This window comes from Saccopteryx bilineata, chromosome 2 (genome assembly GCF_036850765.1).
Source record: "Saccopteryx bilineata isolate mSacBil1 chromosome 2, mSacBil1_pri_phased_curated, whole genome shotgun sequence".
NCBI classification, from domain to species: Eukaryota; Metazoa; Chordata; class Mammalia; order Chiroptera; family Emballonuridae; genus Saccopteryx; species Saccopteryx bilineata.
In genome coordinates, this window is record NC_089491.1 from 313,516,836 (window position 1) to 313,537,217 (window position 20,382).

General features: G+C 45.7%; 2 protein-coding genes, 1 non-coding gene and 1 pseudogene across 10 annotated transcripts in view; 1 reads left to right on the plus strand and 3 right to left on the minus strand.

Annotated features, from left to right (window-relative positions):
- The window catches only part of GON4L (gon-4 like), a 104,555-nt gene extending 101,160 nt beyond the window's left edge, over window positions 1-3,395 (plus strand). For all 7 annotated transcript variants that reach the window (XM_066261870.1, XM_066261867.1, XM_066261866.1 and 4 more), the window contains 3 exons: window positions 111-256; window positions 1,038-1,134; window positions 3,304-3,395. In XM_066261870.1, coding sequence (XP_066117967.1) covers window positions 111-256; window positions 1,038-1,086 — 195 coding nt within the window. In that variant the 3' untranslated portion in view covers window positions 1,087-1,134; window positions 3,304-3,395. The remainder of the gene's footprint in view (window positions 1-110; window positions 257-1,037; window positions 1,135-3,303) is intronic.
- Window positions 263-5,338, minus strand: MSTO1 (misato mitochondrial distribution and morphology regulator 1). 2 transcript variants are annotated; one of them, XM_066261873.1, is made up of 14 exons: window positions 5,213-5,338; window positions 4,967-5,102; window positions 4,452-4,521; window positions 4,289-4,364; window positions 3,499-3,553; window positions 3,274-3,412; window positions 2,984-3,101; window positions 2,766-2,900; window positions 2,507-2,659; window positions 2,157-2,288; window positions 1,727-1,911; window positions 1,385-1,489; window positions 1,185-1,297; window positions 263-895 (listed from the first exon to the last, which is right to left on the minus strand). In XM_066261873.1, the coding sequence occupies exons 1-14, from the start codon at window positions 5,294-5,296 to the stop codon at window positions 681-683; spliced, it is 1,716 nt and encodes a 571-aa protein (XP_066117970.1). In that variant the 5' UTR covers window positions 5,297-5,338; the 3' UTR covers window positions 263-680. The 2 variants fall into 2 exon arrangements, with proteins under 2 accessions (XP_066117970.1, XP_066117971.1); XM_066261874.1 differs by having other exon boundaries at window positions 263-920.
- Window positions 5,339-5,805: 467 nt separating this feature from the next.
- Window positions 5,806-5,905, minus strand: LOC136327390 (U6 spliceosomal RNA; annotated as a pseudogene).
- An 11,529-nt stretch (window positions 5,906-17,434) lies between these two features.
- On the minus strand, window positions 17,435-17,566 carry LOC136327524 (small nucleolar RNA SNORA56). The gene has a single exon (XR_010729723.1). It is a non-coding gene; the product is annotated as a small nucleolar RNA SNORA56 (small nucleolar RNA).
- Window positions 17,567-20,382: the final 2,816 nt, after the last annotated feature.

The window sequence follows — 20,382 nt, forward strand, 5'->3', positions numbered from 1 at the left end:
TTCACAACCTGTGTAGAACAAATAAGATTGTTCAACTTTGTATGTAGTGCTTAATGTTAAAATGCCACTAACTTAGGAACAGGGACACAGCCTTTCACCTCTCCTCCTAGGTCTCCCACCGATTCCGGGAGCTCATGCAGCTCTTCCACACCGCCTGTGAGGCCAGCTCTGAGGATGAGGATGATGCAGCCAGCACCAGCAATGCAGACCAGTTATCTGACCATGGGGACCTTCTGTCTGAGGAGGAGCTGGATGAGTGAGACTCAGGGAGCCTGTGGGTGTCGTGTGCATAGGATCAAACCCCACAGGCACTCTGATGAGGGGAGGGTGGTTTGTTCCTTGCTTGCATACACCTTGAACTCAGTATACACAGCTGGAGGAGCAGGGGCCAAGGACAAGAAAAAAGGCTGAGGGTGTGCGTAGCTCTGCCATCCTCCGTCTCACTCAAGGTCTGTCACGAAGCCTTTAAAATTACTTTGTAAATACCGTTGAGGGAGAGTGGGGCTCAGCTCCATTTCTACCCTTTTCACATTTTTTTGTCCGGATGGTACACAGTTATTGTGATTGAAAGCACGGTGTTTCTAAATTTAAGTGCACATGTTGGTGGCCAGTCCCAAGATACTGAGCTTCTGCATCCAACACTTTTTATTGTAAACTAGTACTTTCCTTTCCTTGGAACTTTAGTCCATGAGGCTGTCACTGCCCTGGTAGCACTGGGCCAGACTGCACAGCTCCTGCAGCAGCTCATCTAGGTCCCCCTCTTCCACTCCGGCATCCAGGAAGCTGGCCCAGCGCCGCAGGTCGAGTTTCGTGAGCTCCTTGGCCAAGTCTCCCAGGGCCCGGTTCAAGGATGAAGAGGAGCAGAGGGCCCCAAGCACTGGGATGCTCTCCACTGCTGTGGAGGGAGAGAAAAGGGAGGCCTGTCGTCAGATTATTGTTCTACCCTGAGACTCTGTTGCATAGATAGGGAAGTCTGGTTCTTTAGTTAACTTGATTGTAAAGTAAAACTCAAAAAATTTTGTGTGTCGTCCCCTTAGTATACTAGTACTGCAGAGGAAGAACACTTCTCTTCAGGAATCAGAGTGAATAAAGAAATGTCTGACCATTTAAAGTAACTTATCCAGGAAGTGACAGGTAAAACATCTCCCATGTTTAAAATCTTGGTTTTCTTCACCTACACATACCTGTCCCACTTGGCGGATCATCCAGAACCAAACTCTTCTCGCTGCAGCTTGAAGAGAAGAGGCAGGGATAAGGAGGAACCACCTTGCAGGGAGTCAGCAGCAGATGGGAAGAACTGGGGGCAAGAGAACAGCAGTTGAGAAAGGGTCAAGGGAGGTCTGAGGTCTGGAAGGAGAGGAGGAACAAGCAAGCCTTTACTGACCTCCTGACTCTAGGCTGCTGCTGTTGCAGATATTGGGCCAGGACTTCTTCCCCAGTGGTGCATGCATGGAGCAGGGAGGGCAGAGGTGTCCCTGGAGTGAGATGACTGCCAGAACAAAGCCAAAATCACCTTTCATCTAGGGCAGCGTGAATAAGAAACTAGGAATTATGTTCTCAGGCCACTGGCTGAATCAGGATGCTCAGTCTTTTTTTTTTTTTTTTTTTTTAAGTGGGGCAGAGGGAAGAGGAGAGGGGCAATGCCATGAGACTGTTCAGAGGTATTAGGGGGAAAGGACATGAAACAAAAGTCTGACAAGGGTTCCTAGGGACCACCAGTCCTCACCTGGTATGGCATGTTCTGTCTAGACCCCTCAGCACCACTGATTGGGCAAAGCAGCGTGTTCCAGAAGGGTCCCCACATGCAGACAGTGGGGTCCATGGGGTAGCCCCTCCAAACTGCACCAGGGTATCAGGAAGGGACTGGGTTGGAGCCAAAGGGAAGGGGATGGTTGCTCCAGCTGTCACCACCTTAAAGGTTAAGGACAAAGTCAAGTTAGAACCCTGGCCAAATAGGTCAGTTGATTAGAGCATCGTCCAGAAGCACAGAGGTTGCCAGTTTGTTCCCGGTCAGGGCACATATGGGAACAGATTGATGTTCCTGTCTCTCTCTCTCTCTCCCTTCCTCTCTTTCAAAATCAATGAACATTAAAAAAAAAAATCAAGTTATAGAGCTTTTACTCAGTTCTGACTCCACCTCTCAAAAAGCTTCATACCTTTCTCCCAGAGAAGGTTAGCATATCAGCCAGTTGAACCATGGAAACTGGTAAGGAATGTAGGCGGTAAGGAACAGTGACCGTGTCCAGGGCTGTAGCCAAGATGGCACTGCAGTGGAAGGGCAGAGTGGCCTATAGAGAGGAGATTGGGAAGAATACTTGGTCTTTCAACTCTGGAAAAGATAGTTGGAGGCATAACAGTAACAGACAAGCACAGGACAGTGCTCTAAGAGGCCGCATCATAACTGAATTCAAGCTGAGGTTTTGAGAATAGAGCCAGTAACAGGCTGCTTGATGAACATGCTGGGGTCCCTGTCACTAGCAGTCAAAACAAGAGCACCAAGCCTTACGTCATAATGCAGGTGAGGGAAGTTGACCGGTGGCTCAGGTCGCAGTCCGAGACTCCCACCCAGGGACAAGGGGCAGACCAGAGAGCTGTGAGCAGACAGGTGCACCAGACCGAAAGCTGTGTTTAACAGACGGTAGATGTTTTTCTGGGGCTCCTAATGAAAGAACATGGTTTGTTTTAAGCAACTTTCTCAATGGGCTATCATTTCCTGATTTTTCCCTCCATACCCTGTGAGTTTTTTCTTCCCAAGTTCTACTCACCCCAAGACTGTAGGGACCAGGGAACAGGCCCCAGGTTATTATTCCTCGCCCTGAATACTCATCTTGTAGCAACTCTGCAGCCTTAGCACCTACCCCAGAGAAGCCATCATGCAGGTCACACAGGATCTGGAAGCCCTGAAGAGAGGTGAGCGGTGAAAGTTAGAGATAGGAGGAGGAGAAGAGTTTCTACCCCAGTGTCCACCATGCCACAGCGCTACCTGCAGGTAGTCACATTCCTCCACATAGAAGTGCAGCCTGTCCTCCAGTTCTTCCAGGTACCTGGGTTCTTTCAGGATGCTCTCCCCTTGGCCAAAAGCCTCCAGGCGACCTGCTTCCCTATCATACATAGACACAATTCAAAACTCAAAGTACTCCCTTCTCTTCCACACCCCCATCCCAAAATCTCTTGTTTCAGGGAGGGAGGAGAAGATGGGCTTCTAGAGCCTCATCCAACATTGGTGGAGACCTACTATAGTTTCTTGCCTCGGTCTCTGGGGGTCCCCCCTACCCATCATGGTTGTATTTCTGAATCACACAGATGCTCCGGGGATGGAGATGCACTCTGAGGAAGTCTGACCAGACTCTGATGCTGCCCTCTGTGGGGATGAGTGGCTTTGGAGTTGTAGTAGTGGTGAGTGGTGTGAGACCTGAAGAAAAAGCCAAAGAAATACACCTTTCTCCATGTTCCTGTTCTGCCTGGTTCCCTATCCTGCAGTACCTGGACAAGTCTCACCTTTGCCATTGGGAATGGATTTGACCCTCCAGATACCATCACTACTCAGGACTCCCTAGAAGGAATGAGAAAAATCTACATTTAGTTCCAGGCAGTCTAAAGGCAAAAGATTTATCCCCCCCTGATTTTGCTGGCCACACCCTATCACCCTCTTTCTGTTCATGCAGTCCTTGAAGAAGAAAAGTGCTTTTTTCCAAAATACTACTCTAAGGCATTTAAGATTATTAAAAATCCTCTATTTCTCTGCCCCAGGAAAGGCACTCTGGTGGTAGCACTGGGTTTAAAAGTCCCTCTTTCCCCCTCCCCAGCCCCAAAGGCCCTTTTTTTGCATCTCTAACTTGTTTCCTTAGCCCATTTCTTCTACAGCTCACTTTTCCTAAGTCTGTGGCTTTCTAATTAAACTTTTTCTTATAATTTGAAGAAGAAAAAAAAAACCTGTCCAGGTAGCTCACTTACATCAACATTGCAGGTTCTAGCCCTGGTCAGGGCACATACAAGAATGATCCCATGGAACTGACCTGTGGTGGCTCAGTAGGTAAAGCGTCGACCTGGAATGCTGAGGCTGCAGGTTCTACTAAACCCTGAGCTTGCTGGGTCAAGGCGCATGCGAGAAGCAACTATGAATTGATGCTTCCCTCTCCTTGCCCCTCTTACCACTGTTCTCCCTCTCTCCTCTCAAAAATCAATAAAATCTTTTTAAAAAATCAACCAATGAATGCATAGATAAGTGGAACAAAAAATCTCAAATCGAAATTAAAAAATTGAAAAAAGTTCAGGCAGAGACCCTCACCTCTGCACTCAGAAGATCCTGGAGATAAGGGTTCTTGGAACAGAGTTCCTCTTTGTGTGTGGTGAGCTTCCCCTGCCTGAAAGGAATTGAAGACTGGTCATAGTTTCCATTTGTTTTCCAGCTTCCCGTAAACATTTTCCACCCTTCTCCAAATCTTAAATACCATGCTATTCCAGCGTCTAGTTGCTTGTCCCTGTAGAGTCCACTTTCTTCTTTTAGGGAGCTTAAACTACCTGCACACAAAAAACAGGCAATGTTAGATTAAAGCCCTCCCAGCCTTCAGCTAACCTTCCTCTGCTCACCTGACAACCTGCTGTCACCATGCCTCCAGCACTTAGCGCTTCCAAGTTTTCATGACTATATACATGAGTTGGAGGGGAAAAAAAGACTTGCCTAAGAGAATCTAGATTCCATCCTTAGCTGTGGGACCTGGGACAGAGAACACACCCAAGGGTCTCTAGGGACAAGCAGTCCATTCCAGACATGGGTCTTGAACGGGATGAAGTTTTGCCTTGTCGCGTCCGTGGGGGTCTTTGAATATTGCGGTTATCTCTCCTTAGGCAACGCATCTCTGCCCTTGAGCCTACTATGTTCGGAAACTCTTGAAGCTTAGGGATGCTAGAAACTCCGCCCTAGAAGAAGAAAATGGGCATTGGCTGACCCCGGCCACTGCCTCACCCTTCAAATCCATGAGGATGAGTCTGGGCGTGTACGTCTCCTGGCCGTGCAGCGTTTGGCCGGTCCGGTACAGGACATCGGGGCATAGTTCCCCCGGGGGCTCCTGGACATGGGTCGGTTCGCGCAGTGCAGCATCCTGTGGAGGCACAGAAGGACTGGACTCGGGAGTGGCTCATGTGGCCAAGCCGGAAGTAAGGACGGGGGATCTGGAAAAGCTCCGCTGGGGCAGCCGCCTAAAGACCTCACCTGCTGATTCCACCAGTGCGCTCCCACGAAACCCGCAAAATGTCCTAACTGCAAAGTGAGCACCTCCTTTGCCCCGCCCGCCATGCTGCGCGGCTTCACTGGGTTGTAAAGTCGCCTCCTGCCCACTCGCTACTTTCAACCGATTGGCTCTGCTGGTTTGTAGGCGGGGCCATATTCTCTGCTCCCTATTGGTCCAAAGATGTACTTTTCTTAGAGGATAAGCGACTCATTGGACTTTATAGACAGCCCCACAACCCCGCCTCTTCCTGGCGTGGACCAGTACTGCTTACTCTTGACTGTCAAGGGGCGGGGCCCACGACGGAAGTTGTAGGTTCCGGAACCTATTCGCCAAGCTGGATCCTTGTTGTTGTTTTCTTTGCATCTCACGTGGATTCTCTGGCAGCGCTAACCAAACGTTTTTTAAAATATGGCCAGCTTTTGGCCTGACCTGTGGCAGTGCATTGGATAAAGCGATCTGGAACACTGCAGTCGCTGGTTCGAAAACCTAGGCTTTCCTGGTCAAGGCACATATGGGAGTTGATGCTTCCTGCTCCTACCCCCTTCTCCCTCTCTCTTAAAATGAATAAATAAAATAAAATATGGCCAGCTTCATGAATTTGCCAGTGGCCTTTGAGCAGGGGCTGTGCTAGTCTTCTCTCTGTTTCAATTTTAGTATATGTGCTCTTGCAGCTTTTATTTATTCTCAAAGGGATACTGAAGCTTCAGGCAAAAATAAAACCTTGTTAGAAAACTGGATGTTTCCCTTGAGTTTCCTTCAGGGAAACTCCAAAATACATAGCCTTCCTGATAAAATGGCTGCTCAGCTGCCATCCTGAGAGCAATGCAGGCCCAAAGGAGGAAGAAGGGCCTGTTCTGTTGAAACAGAACATTCTCATCTCATCCCCCACTATATGGTTATAGTTAACTTTTTTGCTATTCTCTTGTAATGGCTTCCTGACCTTTACTTTGAAATGTAGCAAAAAGTTTACCGGCCCTGGCCGGTTGGCTCAGTGGTAGAGCGTTGGCCTGGCGTGTGGAAGTCCCGGGTTCCTGGCCAGGGCACACAGGAGAGGCGCCCATCTGCTTCACCCCTCCCCCTCTCCTTCTTCTCTGACTCTCTTCCCCTCCCGCAGCCAAGCCTCCATTGGAGCAAAAGATGGCCCGGGCGCTGGGGATGGCTCCTTGGCCTCTGCCCCAGGCGCTAGAATGGCTCTGGTCGCAACAGAGTGACGCCCCAATGGGCAGAGCATCGCCCCCTGGTGGGCGTGCCGGGTGGATCCCTGTTGGGCGCATGCAGGAGTCTGTCTGACTGCCTCCCCGTTTGCAGCTTCAGAAAAATACAAAAAAAAAAAAAGTTTACCTTTCCAGGAATATCAGGAAAAGCTTATACTGGGGAGGGATCTGACAGTTAAGGCAGTTTAAATCACAAAGTTGTTTATAAAAGCCTAACCACAGGATTTACTGTAAAAAGTTAAAGCCTGTGAATTAGAAACTTAGTTCACCAATATTAAATCTTTACTTTTTATCCTAAAGAAAACAAGAGTCTGTAAGAGAAATTTCACAGATAATTCCAAGAGGTGCCAGGCCCCAGCTGTTCCTGGGAGATATCTGACTCCAGCTGTCTTCAAAATTTACCAAGGACACCAGATAGGACCACACTGATTAGGCCTGTGATACCTCAAAAACACTTGAAGAGGAGGTGCTTCTGCAACCCACCTCCTATTCATCAAGTCTGTGACCAAGGCCAAAAACCAAGATTTGCTAATCCGCCCCTAGCCCCGGTATCTAACACTCCTTCCTGCAGCTCAGGGCTGACATCATTTCTTGGTCTCAGCCCACTTGCACCCAGGTGTTTTTTAAATAAATTTTCCTCTGAACACCCTAGCCTTGTGTTTTCAGTTTGGCATATGGTTTCTGCCTTTCAATGTTCTTGAACCTCTACCTTTTTCTCTGTATCATTTGTGAAGTTCTTCCATGTAATTACAATTCATTTTTATTGCTTCAGAATACAGGGTGTCCTTAGGTTATGACAGTTCTGTTCCTATGACAGTGATGTAACCCAAATTCTGGTGTAAGTCAAAACACACCCTAGCCTAAGTTACCTAATCTAACACAGTTGTAAAATCATAATCTAGAACATAAAAACAACCAAGCCACAGAAAAAGGAAAAGGACATAAATATACCGTACTCTACACTGTACTTTATTAACATAAAAAAATGAGTGTAAAAATAATTCCTTACTGTTATTCCTGTGGTTGGCTTGCACACTGGAACGGGCATTGCAAGGTGGAAGAGAGTGACCTATTAGAAGAAATCTGGAGAGGCAGGAAAACCTGCAGAAAGTACTGGAGATACTGGTCAGGTGAATCAGTATTGCCAAAGGAACATGCAGAAGATGCTGGAGATGATTCTACCTGTACTTGAGGTGTTTCATCTCAAGAAGCAGCTGATGTAGAGGTACAGGATCTGTTGCAAGCCTCTCTACCTTCTTAAAGAATTGTTCCAGGCTCATCTGGAACTAGTTTGCCCATGTAGTCTCTAAGTACAATGCTAACAGCATAAACTGAAATACTCACATCTCAAATTTTTACAGGTTTTTTTTCTGTATTTTTCCAAAATGAGAAGCAAAGGGAGGCAGACAGACAAACAGACTCCCGCATGCGCCCAACCGAGATCCACCAGGCATGCCCACCAGGGGGCAATGCTCCGTCCATCTGGGACGTTGCTCCACTGCAACTGGAACCATTCTAGTGCCTGAGGTGGAGGCCATGGAACCATCCTCAGCACACGGGCCAAATTTGCCCCAATGGAACCTTGGCTGTGGGAGAGGAAGAGAGAGTTAGAAAGGAGAGGGGAAGGGTGGAGAAGCAGATGGGTGCTTATGTGTGCCCTGACTGGGAATTGAACCTGGGACTTCCACATGCCGGGCCAATTCTCTACCACTGAGCCAACTGGTCAGGGCCAATTTATTACAACTTTTCTGGGAATGAGTGTCTTAAACTCAAAACATCATATGTCAAGACTGCCATAACCTTAGGACTCCCTGTAGTTGATTGTATAAATATACTGCAGATGATCTACTGATAATAGACTTTGGGACTGTTTCCAGTTTTTGCCTATTAAGTGCTACAATTAACATTCTTGTGCTTTTGTGCCTGTGCACACATTTCTATTGGATCTATACCTAGGAGTGTAATTGTTGAATCATAAGGTTGAATATGTTTGAACTTGATAACACTAAGTTGTTTTCTAAATTTTGTTACCAATTTACAATTCCACCACCAATGTAGGAGAATTTTCTGTTGATATTTCATAATCTTGCCAATATTTACAAATTTTAGTTCTTCCCTAACACTGATTTTAATTTTTCTGATTACTATAAAGATTGAGAGCACTTCTGATATGTTTATCAGCCATTTGGACATCCTTTTTTTTTTTTTTTTTTTTTTTACAAAGACAGAGAGTCAGAGAGATAGACAGGGGCTGACAGACAGGAAAGAAGAGATGAGAAGCATCAATCATTAGTTTTTCGTTGCGTGTTGTGACTTCTTAGTTGTTCATTGATTACTTTCTCATATGTGCCTTGACCGCGGGCCTTCAGCAGACTGAGTAACCTCTTGCTGGAGCCAGCAACCCTGGGTCCAAGCTGGTGAACTTTTGCTCAAGCCAGATGAGCCTGCGCTCAAGCTGGCGACCTCGGGGTCTCGAACCTGGGTCCTTCCACATCCCAGTTCAACGCTTTATCCACTGCACCATCACCTGGTCAGGCTGGACATCCATTTTTTTGAAGTGCATGTTCAAGTCTCTTGCCCATATTTCTTTGGGGTTGTCTCTTACTGATTGGTAGAAGTGGGTACTTTATTCTGGACACAAGTCCTTTGTCAAGTTATATATTGGGTTGGGGAATAAATTCGTAGCGTTTTTATATATTTTTTTATTTTACAATGATTTGTTTGCTGTTTGGCAAAGGGTAAGTATTCATTTGATAAAACTCTTTCTGCTCTACAAAACTATGTTAATTGTATTTTTGAGTTATTTAATTTTTTATTAGTTTTGAGGCTCAGAAATGGAATACCCAGGAGGCAAAAATCAACATTTTCGACACCTGCTCTTCTTTGCTTTTCATCGAGGTCAAAAAGCTGCCGAAGCAGCCTGGGACATTTGCGACGTGTATGGAGAAGGTGTCATAGGTGAGTCTACAGCACGGAAATGGTTTGCAAAGTTAAAAAATGGCGACTTTGATGTCGATGACACGTGCCGCAGCGGAAGGCCTTCTGAATTCGATGAAGAACTGGGAAATGCTTGAAAAGAATGCCACGGTCAACAAGGAGCTCTACATTGCCCAGCGACACCGCGTGAATGAGGCTATTCGACTGAAAAGACCTGATCGACATGGTCAAACCATACTCCTTCACGACAACGCCAGGCCCCATGTTGCACAAGTCGTCAAAGCCGCACTCCAAGAGCTCGAATGGGAGGTCCTTCAGTATCCGCCGTATTCTCCGGACCTTGCACCGACCGATTACCATCTTTTCCGCTCCCTGTCAAACCATATGAAGGGCGTTACCTTCGATAACAAAGAGGTCCTTAACTGGCTCAACAACTTCTTTGACACCAGACCAGGCGATTTTTGGCGGAACGGCATCAACAAATTGGTCGAGAGGTGGGAAGAGGTTGTAAACAGCAATGGTGAATATATAATTGATTAACTTATTGATATAATTATTGTTTTTTGTTTAAATAAAAGTCTTCGGTAAAAACGCTACGAACTGCCTGACCTGTGGTGGCGCAGTGGATAAAGCGTCAACCTAGAAACACTGAGGTTGCCGGTTCAAAACCCTGGGCTTGCCTGGTCAAGGCACATATGGGAGTTGATGCTTCCTGCTCCTCCCCCTTCTCTCTCTCTCTCTCTCTCTCTCTCTCTCAATCTCTCAATCTCTCTCTCTCTCTATCTATCTCCCCCCTCCTCTCTAAAATGAATAAATAAATAAAAATTAAAAAAAAAAAAAAAAAACAAAAACAAAAAAAAACAAAAAAAAACAAAAAAAAACGCTACGAACTTATTCCCCAACCCAATATGTTGAAAATATCTTCTGCTCTGATTGCCTTTACACTTCCTTTTCTTTTCTTTTCTTTTTTTTTTTTTTTGTATTTTTCTGAACCTCTTTACATTTCCTTAAAGGGGGTCATTTGAAGAACAGAGTTTTGTTGTTTTTTAATATAGTCACATTTAGTGATTTTTTCAAGAAAATACTAATGTATTTTCAATTTTTTAAATATTTATTTGATTAGCAGTGGATAAAACGTCAACCTGGAATGCTGACCTCACTGCTTTGAAACCCAGGGCTTGCCCAATCAAGGCACGTAGGAGAAGCAGCTACTATGTGTTGATGTTTCCTGCTCCCCTTCCCTCCCCTCTCTCCTCTCTCTAAAATCAATAAATGAAATATTGTAAAAATATGTTTATTTGATTAGAGAGAGACATTGATTTGTTCCACTTATCTATGCATTCATTAGTTCTTTCTCTTTCTTTCTTTCTTTCTTTAATTTATTGATTTTTAGACCACTTTTAAAAAAATTTATTTACTGATTTTTAGAGAGACAAAATCACCTATCTGTCTCTGTATGTGCCCCAACCAGGGATCAAACCCACAACCTCTGCATATCAAGATTATGCTCTAACCAACCAAGCTATCCAGCCAGGATGACTCTTATTTTTGGTTTTTGAGAGAGGCAAGCAGAAAGACAAGAACATGAAGTTGTTCCTGTATGTGCCCTGACTGGGGAATCGAACCAGCAACCTCCGCACTCTGGGATGACGTTCCAAAGCCATCCAGCCAGGGCTTTTATGGGTTGATTCTTGTATATTCCCTGAAGGGGGTTCCAACCCACAACTTTGGTATATTGGACGACACTCTAACCAACTTAACTACCTGGCCAAAGTTACTAATGCATTTTATGTTGTTATGGGCTCTTGATCTTGTTCTATTGGTCTTTAAATACCATGGCCCTGGGGATAAAGCGTTGACCTGGAAATGCTGAGGTTGCCGGTTTGAAACCCTGGGCTTGCCTGATCAAGGCACATATGGGAGTTGATGCTTCCAGCTCCTCCCCTACTTCTCTCTCTCTGTCTCTCCTCTCTCTGTCTCTCCCTCTCCTCTCTAAAATGAATTAAAAAAAAAAATTTTTTTTTAAATACCATGGCCCTGGCCAGATGTCTGGGTTGTTTAGAACAACTTCCCCAAATGCAAAAGTTGCCAGTTAAATCACCAGCCAGAGTACATACAGAAACAGATTGAAGGAAGGTTCTCTCTCTCTCTCTCTCTCTCTCTCTCTCCCTAAAATTAATCAATAAATAAAATTTTTTAAAAAATAGCCTGGTCTGCCTGACCTGTGGTGGCGCAGTGGATAAAGCGTCGACCTGGAATGCTGAGGTCGCCGGTTCAAAACCCTGGGCTCGCCTGGTCAAGGCACATATGGGAGTTGATGCTTCCTGTTCTCTATCTCTCCCTCTCTCTCTCTCCTCTCTCTCTCTAATAAAAATAAATAAAAAAAAAAATCTAAAAAAAAAAAAAAAAAAGTGAGCAAACTAAAAAATAGCCTGGTCTGTGGTGGTACAGCAGATAGAGCGTCGACCTGGAACACTGAGGTCACTGGTTTGAAACTCTGGGCTTGCCTGGTCAAGGCACATAAAATAAGCAAGCAATGAACAAATTTTTTTTAAGATTTTATTTTTATTAATTTTTTAGAGAGAGTGAAGAGACAGAGAGAAAGTGGCAGGAGGGAAGAGCAGGAAGTATCAACTCCCCATATGTGCCTTGACCAGGCAAGCCCAGAGTTTCAAACTGGCGACCTGAACATTTCAGGTCAATGTTTTATCCACTGCGCCACCACAGGTCATATTATAAATAAAATCTTTTAATAAATAAATAAAATCTGACCAGAAGGTAGCCCAGTGGATAGAGGGTTGGCCTGGGACACTGAGGACCCAGGTTGGAAACCCTGAGGTTGCCGGCTTGAGCACACATGGGCTTACCAACTTCAGCGTGGGATTGTTGGCTTGACCATGGGAGTGTAGATATAACCCCATGGTTGCTGGCTTGAGCTCAAAGGTCAGTGGCTTGAAGCCCAAGGTCACTGGCTTGAACCCAAGTTTGCTGGCTTGAGCAAGGGGTCACTGGATTGACTGGAGCCTCCCAGTCAAGGCACATATGAGGAAGCAATCAATGAACAACTAAGGTGCTGCAACGAAGAACTGATGCTTCTCATCTCTCTCAATTCCTGTCTTGCTCTCTCAAATACATACATACATACATACATACATATATAAAATGTTTTCTTAAAGTGTCTTTTTTTTTTTATTCATTTTAGAAAGGAGAGAGAGAGAAGAGAGAGAGACAGAGAGAGAGAGAGAGGGGGGAGGAGCAGGAAGCATCAACTCCCATATGTGCCTTGACCAGGCAAGCCCAGGGTTTCAAACCGGCAACCTCAGCATTTCCAGGCCGACGCTTTATCCACTGCACCACCACAGGTCAGGCTTAAAGTGTCTTATCAAGACTATACTTTCAGGGATCGTTTCTATAGTTTGTTAAAGTGTCTCCTGGCCAGGTAGCCTGTCACTCAAGAAACCAATAATTTTTAAAAATTATATATAGGCCCTGGCCAGTTGGCTCAGTGGTAGAGCGTCGGCCTGGCGTGCAGGAGTCCTGGGTTCGATTCCCGGCCAGGGCACACAGGAGAAGCGCCCATCTGCTTCTCCACCCCTCCCCCCTCCTTCCTCTCTGTCTCTCTCTTCCCCTCCCGCAGCCAAGGCTCCACTGGAGCAAAGTTGGCCCGGACGCTGAGGATGGCTCTGTGGCCTCTGCCTCAGTCACTAGAATAGCTCTGATTGCAGCAGAGCGATGCCCCAAGATGGGCAGAGCATCACCCCCTGGTGGGCATGCCAGGTGGATCCTGGTCGGGCGCATGCGGGAGTCTGTCTGACTGCCTCCCCGTTTCCAGCTTCAGAAAAGTACAAAAAAAATTATATAGAGAGAGAGCATTATATATATATTGGAGCAACATCAGGAAGTGCAGAGGTTGCTGGATCAATATATATATTTAAAGTGCAGAGGTTGCCGGTTCAATATATATTGATATATTTAAAATACGTTAGATCCCTGAGTCTATAAGGAGACTAAAAAAAAGGGAAGGGAAGGTTAGTGTTAGACATGACAGAAGAATGACAGTTAATAAATGTAGACAGGATGATGGAATTTAAATCTTGATTGCACCTAACCTGTGGTGGTGCAGTGGATCGATGTCAACCTGGAATGCTGAGGTCGCTGGTTTGAAAGCCTGGGCTTGTCCTGTCGAGGTGCATACAAGAAGCAGCTGCTGAGAGTTTATACTTCCTGCTCTTCCTTCTCCTCTCTCTCTCTTTCTCTCTCTCCTCTCTCTAATCAAGAAATAAAATCTTAGCTTTGGACGGATAGCTTGGTTGGTTGGAGCAACATCAGGAAGTGCAGAGGTTGCTGGTTCAATCCCTGGTCAGGGCAAATACAAGAGCAGGCGTTTCTCTCTCCTGCTCTCTCCCTTCCTCTCTGTAAAATCAATAAAATAAACATTTAAATAAATAAAATCTTTTAAAATTAAAAAAAATAATATTGCAGCTGTGAATTTTTTTAAGCAGTCTTTTTTTTTCTTGTTTTTTTTAAATTTTTATTTATTTATTCCTTTTTTTAGAGAGGAGAGAGAGAGACAGAGAGAGAAAGAGGAGAGACAGAGAGAGAGAAGGGGAGAGAAGCTGGAAGCATCAACTCCCATATGTGCCTTGACCAGGCAAGCCCAGGGTTTTGAACCGGCGACCTCAGCATTTCCAGGTCGACGCTTTATCCACTGCGCCACCACAGGTCAGGCCTGCAGCTGTCAATTTAAGAATTTATTCAGATGACGATTATCAACGGACTTAAAAACCATTGAGTGATAATTTGTTGGAAAACAGTGTGATTTCACCTGACCAGGCAGTGGTGCAGTGGATAGAGCGTCGGACTGGGATGTGGAAGACCCAGGTTCAAGACCCCGAGGTTGCCAGCTTGAGCGCGGGCTCATCCAGTTTGAGCAAAAGCTCACCAGCTTAGACCCAAGGTCGCTGGCTCGAGCAAGGGGTTACTCGGTCTGCTGAAGGCCCGCGGTCAAGGCACATATGAGAAAGCAATCAATGAACAACTAAGGAACCGCAACGAATTGATATTTCTCATCTTTCTCCCTTCCTGTCTGTCCCGGTCTGTCCCTCTCTCTGACTCTTTCTGCCACAAAACAAAACAGAACAGGAAAATATAGTATGATTTCAGGATTTCAAAGTAACCTTCCACAGGTAAATTGTTAATTACATCGGGGTAAATTGTTAATTACATTTAGTTTTACAATGACAGATGCCATAATTTCACCAAGTGATCAAACTTAGTATCACCAATAATAGAACAAATTAAAATGATGTGACTGTGTGGCAGATACGAAATATCACTTACATATTTATGCTTGCCAAAAGGCTTTAACCTGTTTTTGATCTGGAGGAAACAATTAGACAAATTCAAAATGTGGGACGGTGTAAAACAACTAGCCTGGCATGTTCAAAAATATCAAATGACAAAAAAATCAGAAGATAGTCTATTAATATAAGGACGCTAAATAAATATTTCAGCTTAAATGTGTGATCCTTTGTTGTTGTTTTTTTGAGAAAGAGAAAGTGAGAGAAAGGAAGGTAGAGAGGAGGTAAGAAACATCAACTCATAATTGCTTTCACTTTAGTTGTACATTGATTACTTCATATACGTGCCTTGACCGGGGTGCTCCAGCTGAGTCAGTAACCCCTTGCTCAAGCCAGTGACCTTGGCCTTCAAGCCAGTAACCTTTGGGCTCAAGCCAGAGACCCTGAAATCATGTTTATGATCAAACACTCAAGTTGGCAACCCTGTGCTTAAGCTAGAGAGTATGCGCTCAAGCCAGTGACCTTGGGGTTTTGAACCTGGGATCATCTCAGGTAGATGCTCTATCCACTGTGCCACCGCCTGATCAGGTCTGACTGAAGTACTTTTAAAAAACCACTTTTACTGAGGTATCATTTACAAACATTTCAAGTTTAAAATACTTTTGTCAATTTAGTGTTGTAAAATCCTTAATACAATTCAGGTTTTTGTTTGTTTGTTTTTTCAAGTGAGAGGAGGGGAGGTAGAGAGACAGATTCCTGCATGTGCCTGGACCAGGGTTCAGACCCTGCAACCCCTGTCTGGGGCTGATGCTCAGACCAACCGAGCTATCCTCAATGCCAGAGTTTGATGCTCAAACCAGTTGAGCCACTGGCTACAAGAGGGAAAGAGAGAGAGAAGGGGGACAGGGACAGAAGAGAAACAGATGGTCATTTTTTTTTAAATGTAATTTTAATAAGTAAAAATTTACAACCGCCTTCTCCCAGCAATGACTCATTGCATCTTTTTAAAGAACACACTTGGATTCTGCCACAAACAGAAGCAGCCAGATAGATCAAGGTACATGACGCCAAACACAGAAGCTTGAATAAGTACAAACTGCTAGACTTGTAGAAATAGCTGAGATGAAAGACTGGGAGTCCTCGCCAGGCCGTTATCCGGGAGAGCTATGGAACAAAGGGGGCTCTGAACTCACTGGAGATTTACCCCTCCCTCCAGCAAACACGGTTATTATTATATTTTCAAGATTTGCTTACACCATTGCACAATTTATTTATTTTTTTTGCATTTTTTTCTGAAGCTGGAAACAGGGAGAGACAGTCAGACAGACTCCCGCATGCGCCCGACCGGGATCCACCCGGCATGCCCACCATGGGCGACGCTCTGCCCACCAGGGGGCGATGCTCTGCCCATCCTGGGCGTCGCCACGTTGCGACCAGAGCCACTCTAGCGCCTGAGGCAGAGGCCACAGAGCCATCCCCAGCGCCTGGCCATCTTTGCTCCAATGGAGCCCCGGCTGCGGAAGGGGAAGAGAGGGACAGAGAGGAAGGCGCGGTGGAGGGGTGGAGAAGCAAATGGGCTCTTCTCCTGTGTGCCCTGGCCGGAATCGAACCCGGGTCCTTCGCACGCTAGGCCGACGCTCTACGGCTTAGCCAACCGGCCAGGGCCCATTGCACAATTTTTAAACTTTACTTAAAGCACTGCCTCCCTGGCCATAGGGAAGAGGGTTACCTGCTACATACACATTCTCCTGCCCCTTTTATTTATTGATTTTAGAGAGATCAATTTGTTGTCCCCCTTATTTATGCATTCTTTGGTTGATTCCTGTATGTACCCTGACTGGGGACCAAACCTGCAACCCTGGCTTATTTAAACTTTTTAAACAGAGGGGTGTGGAGGAGTGACAGAGAAATGAGTCAAGGACCAGATGTTAAAATAGCCATCAGGAAACAGCTGTGTACGGTTACTAGGCAGAGTTGAGTCTGAAGGCAAGGCTTTCCAACATCTCCCTCCTGCACCCATATCCTTAAAACAGGACAGGATGGGATGACCACACCAGGTAACATCACCGAGGTCTCGGCTAGCAGCTAAAACGTGCCTCAACTCTCTGCCCTTTCTGGGACCTATGTTCCATTCCCTCAAGAACAAAAAGAACTATGTTCACTCAATAAGGCTTTAATTTCTCCTCCCAGCTGGACACAGTATTTAAGTGATGTCCACTAATCCGAAACGACCTCCACTTTTATTTTCTTCTCCTTCTTCTTCTTCTTCTTGGTGGTGGTATCACTATCCCCATCTCCCACAGCAGCTGCGGCCTCCAGAGCGGCTTTGGCTTTCTTGTCTTTCTTCTTCTTCTTCTTCTTCTCCTTGACCAGCTGTGGAGACACTGGTGAACCTGCATCACTTTCACTCTCTCGCTTCCGCTTTGGGACTTGTGCTGTTTGGGCAACCTCCGCTGTCTTTACATCACTGAAAGGAGAGGAAGCAATCAGATTCACTGAACAGCTTTCCATGGAGGGCCTGATTCACCTGCAGTCAATCAGTAATATCTGGCAAGTCTAAAGCCACCATCAAAACACTGACACTGGGCCTGACCTGTGGTGGCGCAGTGGATAAAGCGTCGACCTGGAAATGCTGAGGTCGTCGGTTCGAAACCCTGGGCTTGCCTGGTCAAGGCACGTATGGGAGTTGATGCTTCCTGCTCCTCCCCCTTCTGTTTCTCTCTTCTCTCCCTCTCTCTCTTCTTTCTAAAATGAATAAATAAGCCCCCCCCAAAAAAACAAAACAAAACACTGATGCTGGACAGAAGGACTCGCCACTTACTGTTGCAGACTGACTCCCTCTAGAGTCCTACAAGCCAGACTAGAAAGGGATAACTGTCTGCTGAGATGGTCATTTTTTTAAAACTTTATTTATTTATTCATTTTTTTTAGAGAGGAGAGAGAGTGAGAGAGAAAGAGAGAGAGAGAGAGAGAGAGAAGGGAGGAGCAGGAAGCATCAACTCCCATATGTGCCTTGACCAGGCAAGCCCAGGGTTTTGAACCAGTGACCTCAGCATTCCAGGTCGAAGCTTTATCCACTGCGCCACCACAGGTCAGGCTCAGATGGTCATTTTTTATTGTGTGCCCTGACTGGGGTTTGAACTCGGGACATCCGCACACTGGGCTGAGGCTCTATCCACCGAGCCAATATACCAGGGCCCCACAATTCAGTTTTAAAGAAGTTGCATCATCCCCTAAAAATTGCTTCTGTGAGATTACAGGTAAACCTTGTTCTTATTCCCTTACATTAGGCAACCACTGATCTGCTTTTGCCTTTATAAATGTGTCACTTCTGGACGTTTTACATAATTATACAATATGTGCTCTTTTTTGTCTACAGTTTCAGCATAAGGTTTCTGTGATTCCCAGTGTAGCATATATACTGATATTAGTATTTTGGAGTTTTTTGGTTTTCCATTTACAAGTCAGTGCGTATTTGAATTGTTTCCTTTTCAGCTATATTCAGAATAACGTTACTATAAACAGTCTCATGCTTACACACATCTTGCGTGGGCATGTTTTAATTTCTCTAGGATAGATACCTTCAGGTGAAATTGTTGGGTCATATGAAAACTTTAACATTTTAAAAATATTAAGACTGGCCCTGGCCAGTTGGCTCAGCGGTAGAGCGTCGGCCTAGCGTGCGGAGGACCCGGGTTTGATTCCCGGCCAGGGCACACAGGAGAAGCGCCCATTTGCTTCTCCACCCCTCCGCCGCGCTTTCCTCTCTGTCTCTCTCTTCTCCTCCCGCAGCCGGGGCTCCATTGGAGCAAAGATGGCCGGGGCGCTGGGGATGGCTCCTTGGCCTCTCCCTCAGGCGCTAGAGTGGCTCTGGTCGCAATATGGCGACGCCCAGGATGGGCAGAGCGTAGCCCCTGGTGGGCGTGCCGGGTGGATCTTGGTCGGGCGCATGCGGGAGTCTGTCTGACTGTCTCTCCCCGTTTCCAGCTTCAGAAAAATGGAAAAAAAATAAAAATAAAAATAAAAAAATATTAAGACTGGCCTGTGGTGGCGCAGTGGATAATGCTCCAACTTGGAATGCTGAGGTTGCTGGTTTGAAACCCTGGGCTTGCCCTGTAAAGGCACATATAAAAAGCACAGTGGTGGGATTCAGCTGGTTCATACCAGTTGGGCAGAACCAATACCTAATTTTTTGTTGAGTTGGGTGAACCGGTTGTTAAAATGGCACTTGTAATCAGGAATCTCTCTAGGGTGGGTGCCTGGGCAGCCGCCCAATGTGGGAATCACAAATTTACATTCCTTACTCTTTTTTAACGTTCATCAGCGCGTTTTCTAAGTGCCCGTAGTAATATTCATTCTGTTTATAGGTGAAAAAAATTGCAAATGAGAATGCCAATCAAGAAGCAATATGGAAATGCCTGACCTGTGGTGGCGCAGTGGATAAAGTGTCAACCTGGAAATGCTAAGGTCGCCGGTTCGAAACCCTGGGCTTGCCTGGTCAAGGCACATATGGGAGTTGATGCTTCCTGCTCCTCCCCCCTTCTCTTTCTCTTCTCTCTCTCTCCCCCTCTCTCTCTCCTTTCTAAAAAATGAATAATAAAAAAAGAAGCAATATGGAAATATTTCCTCTCTGTAAAATCAATAAATAAAATTAAAACTGAGTTACCCAGCCAGAGCTTGACAAACTTTTTAATTTTAGTAGACTCTCTCTCTCTCTCTCTCTTTTCTCTAAAATGAATAGTCTTAAAAAAACATAAAATATAATTGCCTGACCTGTGGTTTCACAGTGGATAAAGTGTCGAACTGGAACGCTGAGGTTGCTCGTTTGAAACCCTGGGCTTGCCTGGCCAAGGCACATATGGGAGTTGCTGCTTCCTGCTCCTCCCTGTACCCTCTCTCTGTCTCTCTCTTCTCTATATAATTAATAAAATTTTTTTCTTTTAATTATTAAGTGACAGGGATCCACCGGGCAAGTCCACTAGGTGGCAATGTTTTGCTCATCTGGGACCCTTGCTCTGTTGCCTCGGCAACCAAGCTATTTTAATGCCTGAGGTGAGGCTATGGTGCCATCTTCAGCGTCTGGGGGACAACTTGCTTGGATGAGTCATGGTGGGGGTGGGATGGGGTGGTGGGAGGGGTGGAGAAGCAGATGACCGCTTTTCCTGTGTGCCCTGACTGGGAATCAAACCTGGGACCTCCACAGGCTGGCCCAACACTGTACCACTGAGCCAACTAGCCAGGGCAAGTCTTTTTTTTTTTTTTTTTTAAGAGAGAAAGAGAGATGAATGGACAGACAAAAAAAGAGATGAGAAGCATCAACTCATCAACTCGTAGTTGTGGCACTTTAGTTGTTCATTGATTGCTTTCTGATATATGCCTTGACTGGGGGACTGCAGCTGAGCCAGTGACCCCTTGCTCAAGCCAGGGACCTTGGGCTTCAAGCCAGCAACTTTTGTGGTCAAGCCAGTGACCATGGGGTCATGTCTATGATCCTATGCTCAAGCCGGTGACCCTGTGCTCAAGCTGGTGAGCCCATGCTCAAGCCAGATGAGTCTGCACTCAAGCTGGCAACCTCGTGGTTTCAAACCTGGGCCCTCAGAGTCCCAGGCCAATGCTCTATCCACTGCACCAGGCAAACTGAATAAATTAATAAAAACATAATTCTAGTAGATATTTTGAAATTTCTAATGGTCTTCTGTA

What these genes read in the sequence shown, in the direction of transcription:
- MSTO1 (XM_066261873.1), bottom strand. Translation starts at nt 5,296, where the DNA reads ATGGCGGGCGGGGCAAAGGAGGTGCTCACTTTGCAGTTAGGACATTTT. An exon ending in CTGGTCCCTACAGTCTTGGG is followed by an intron (nt 2,660 to 2,765) that starts GTGAGTAGAACT and finishes TTCTTTCATTAG; the next exon opens with GAGCCCCAGAAAAACATCTA. An exon ending in TAACCTTCTCTGGGAGAAAG is followed by an intron (nt 1,912 to 2,156) that starts GTATGAAGCTTT and finishes TTAACCTTTAAG; the next exon opens with GTGGTGACAGCTGGAGCAAC.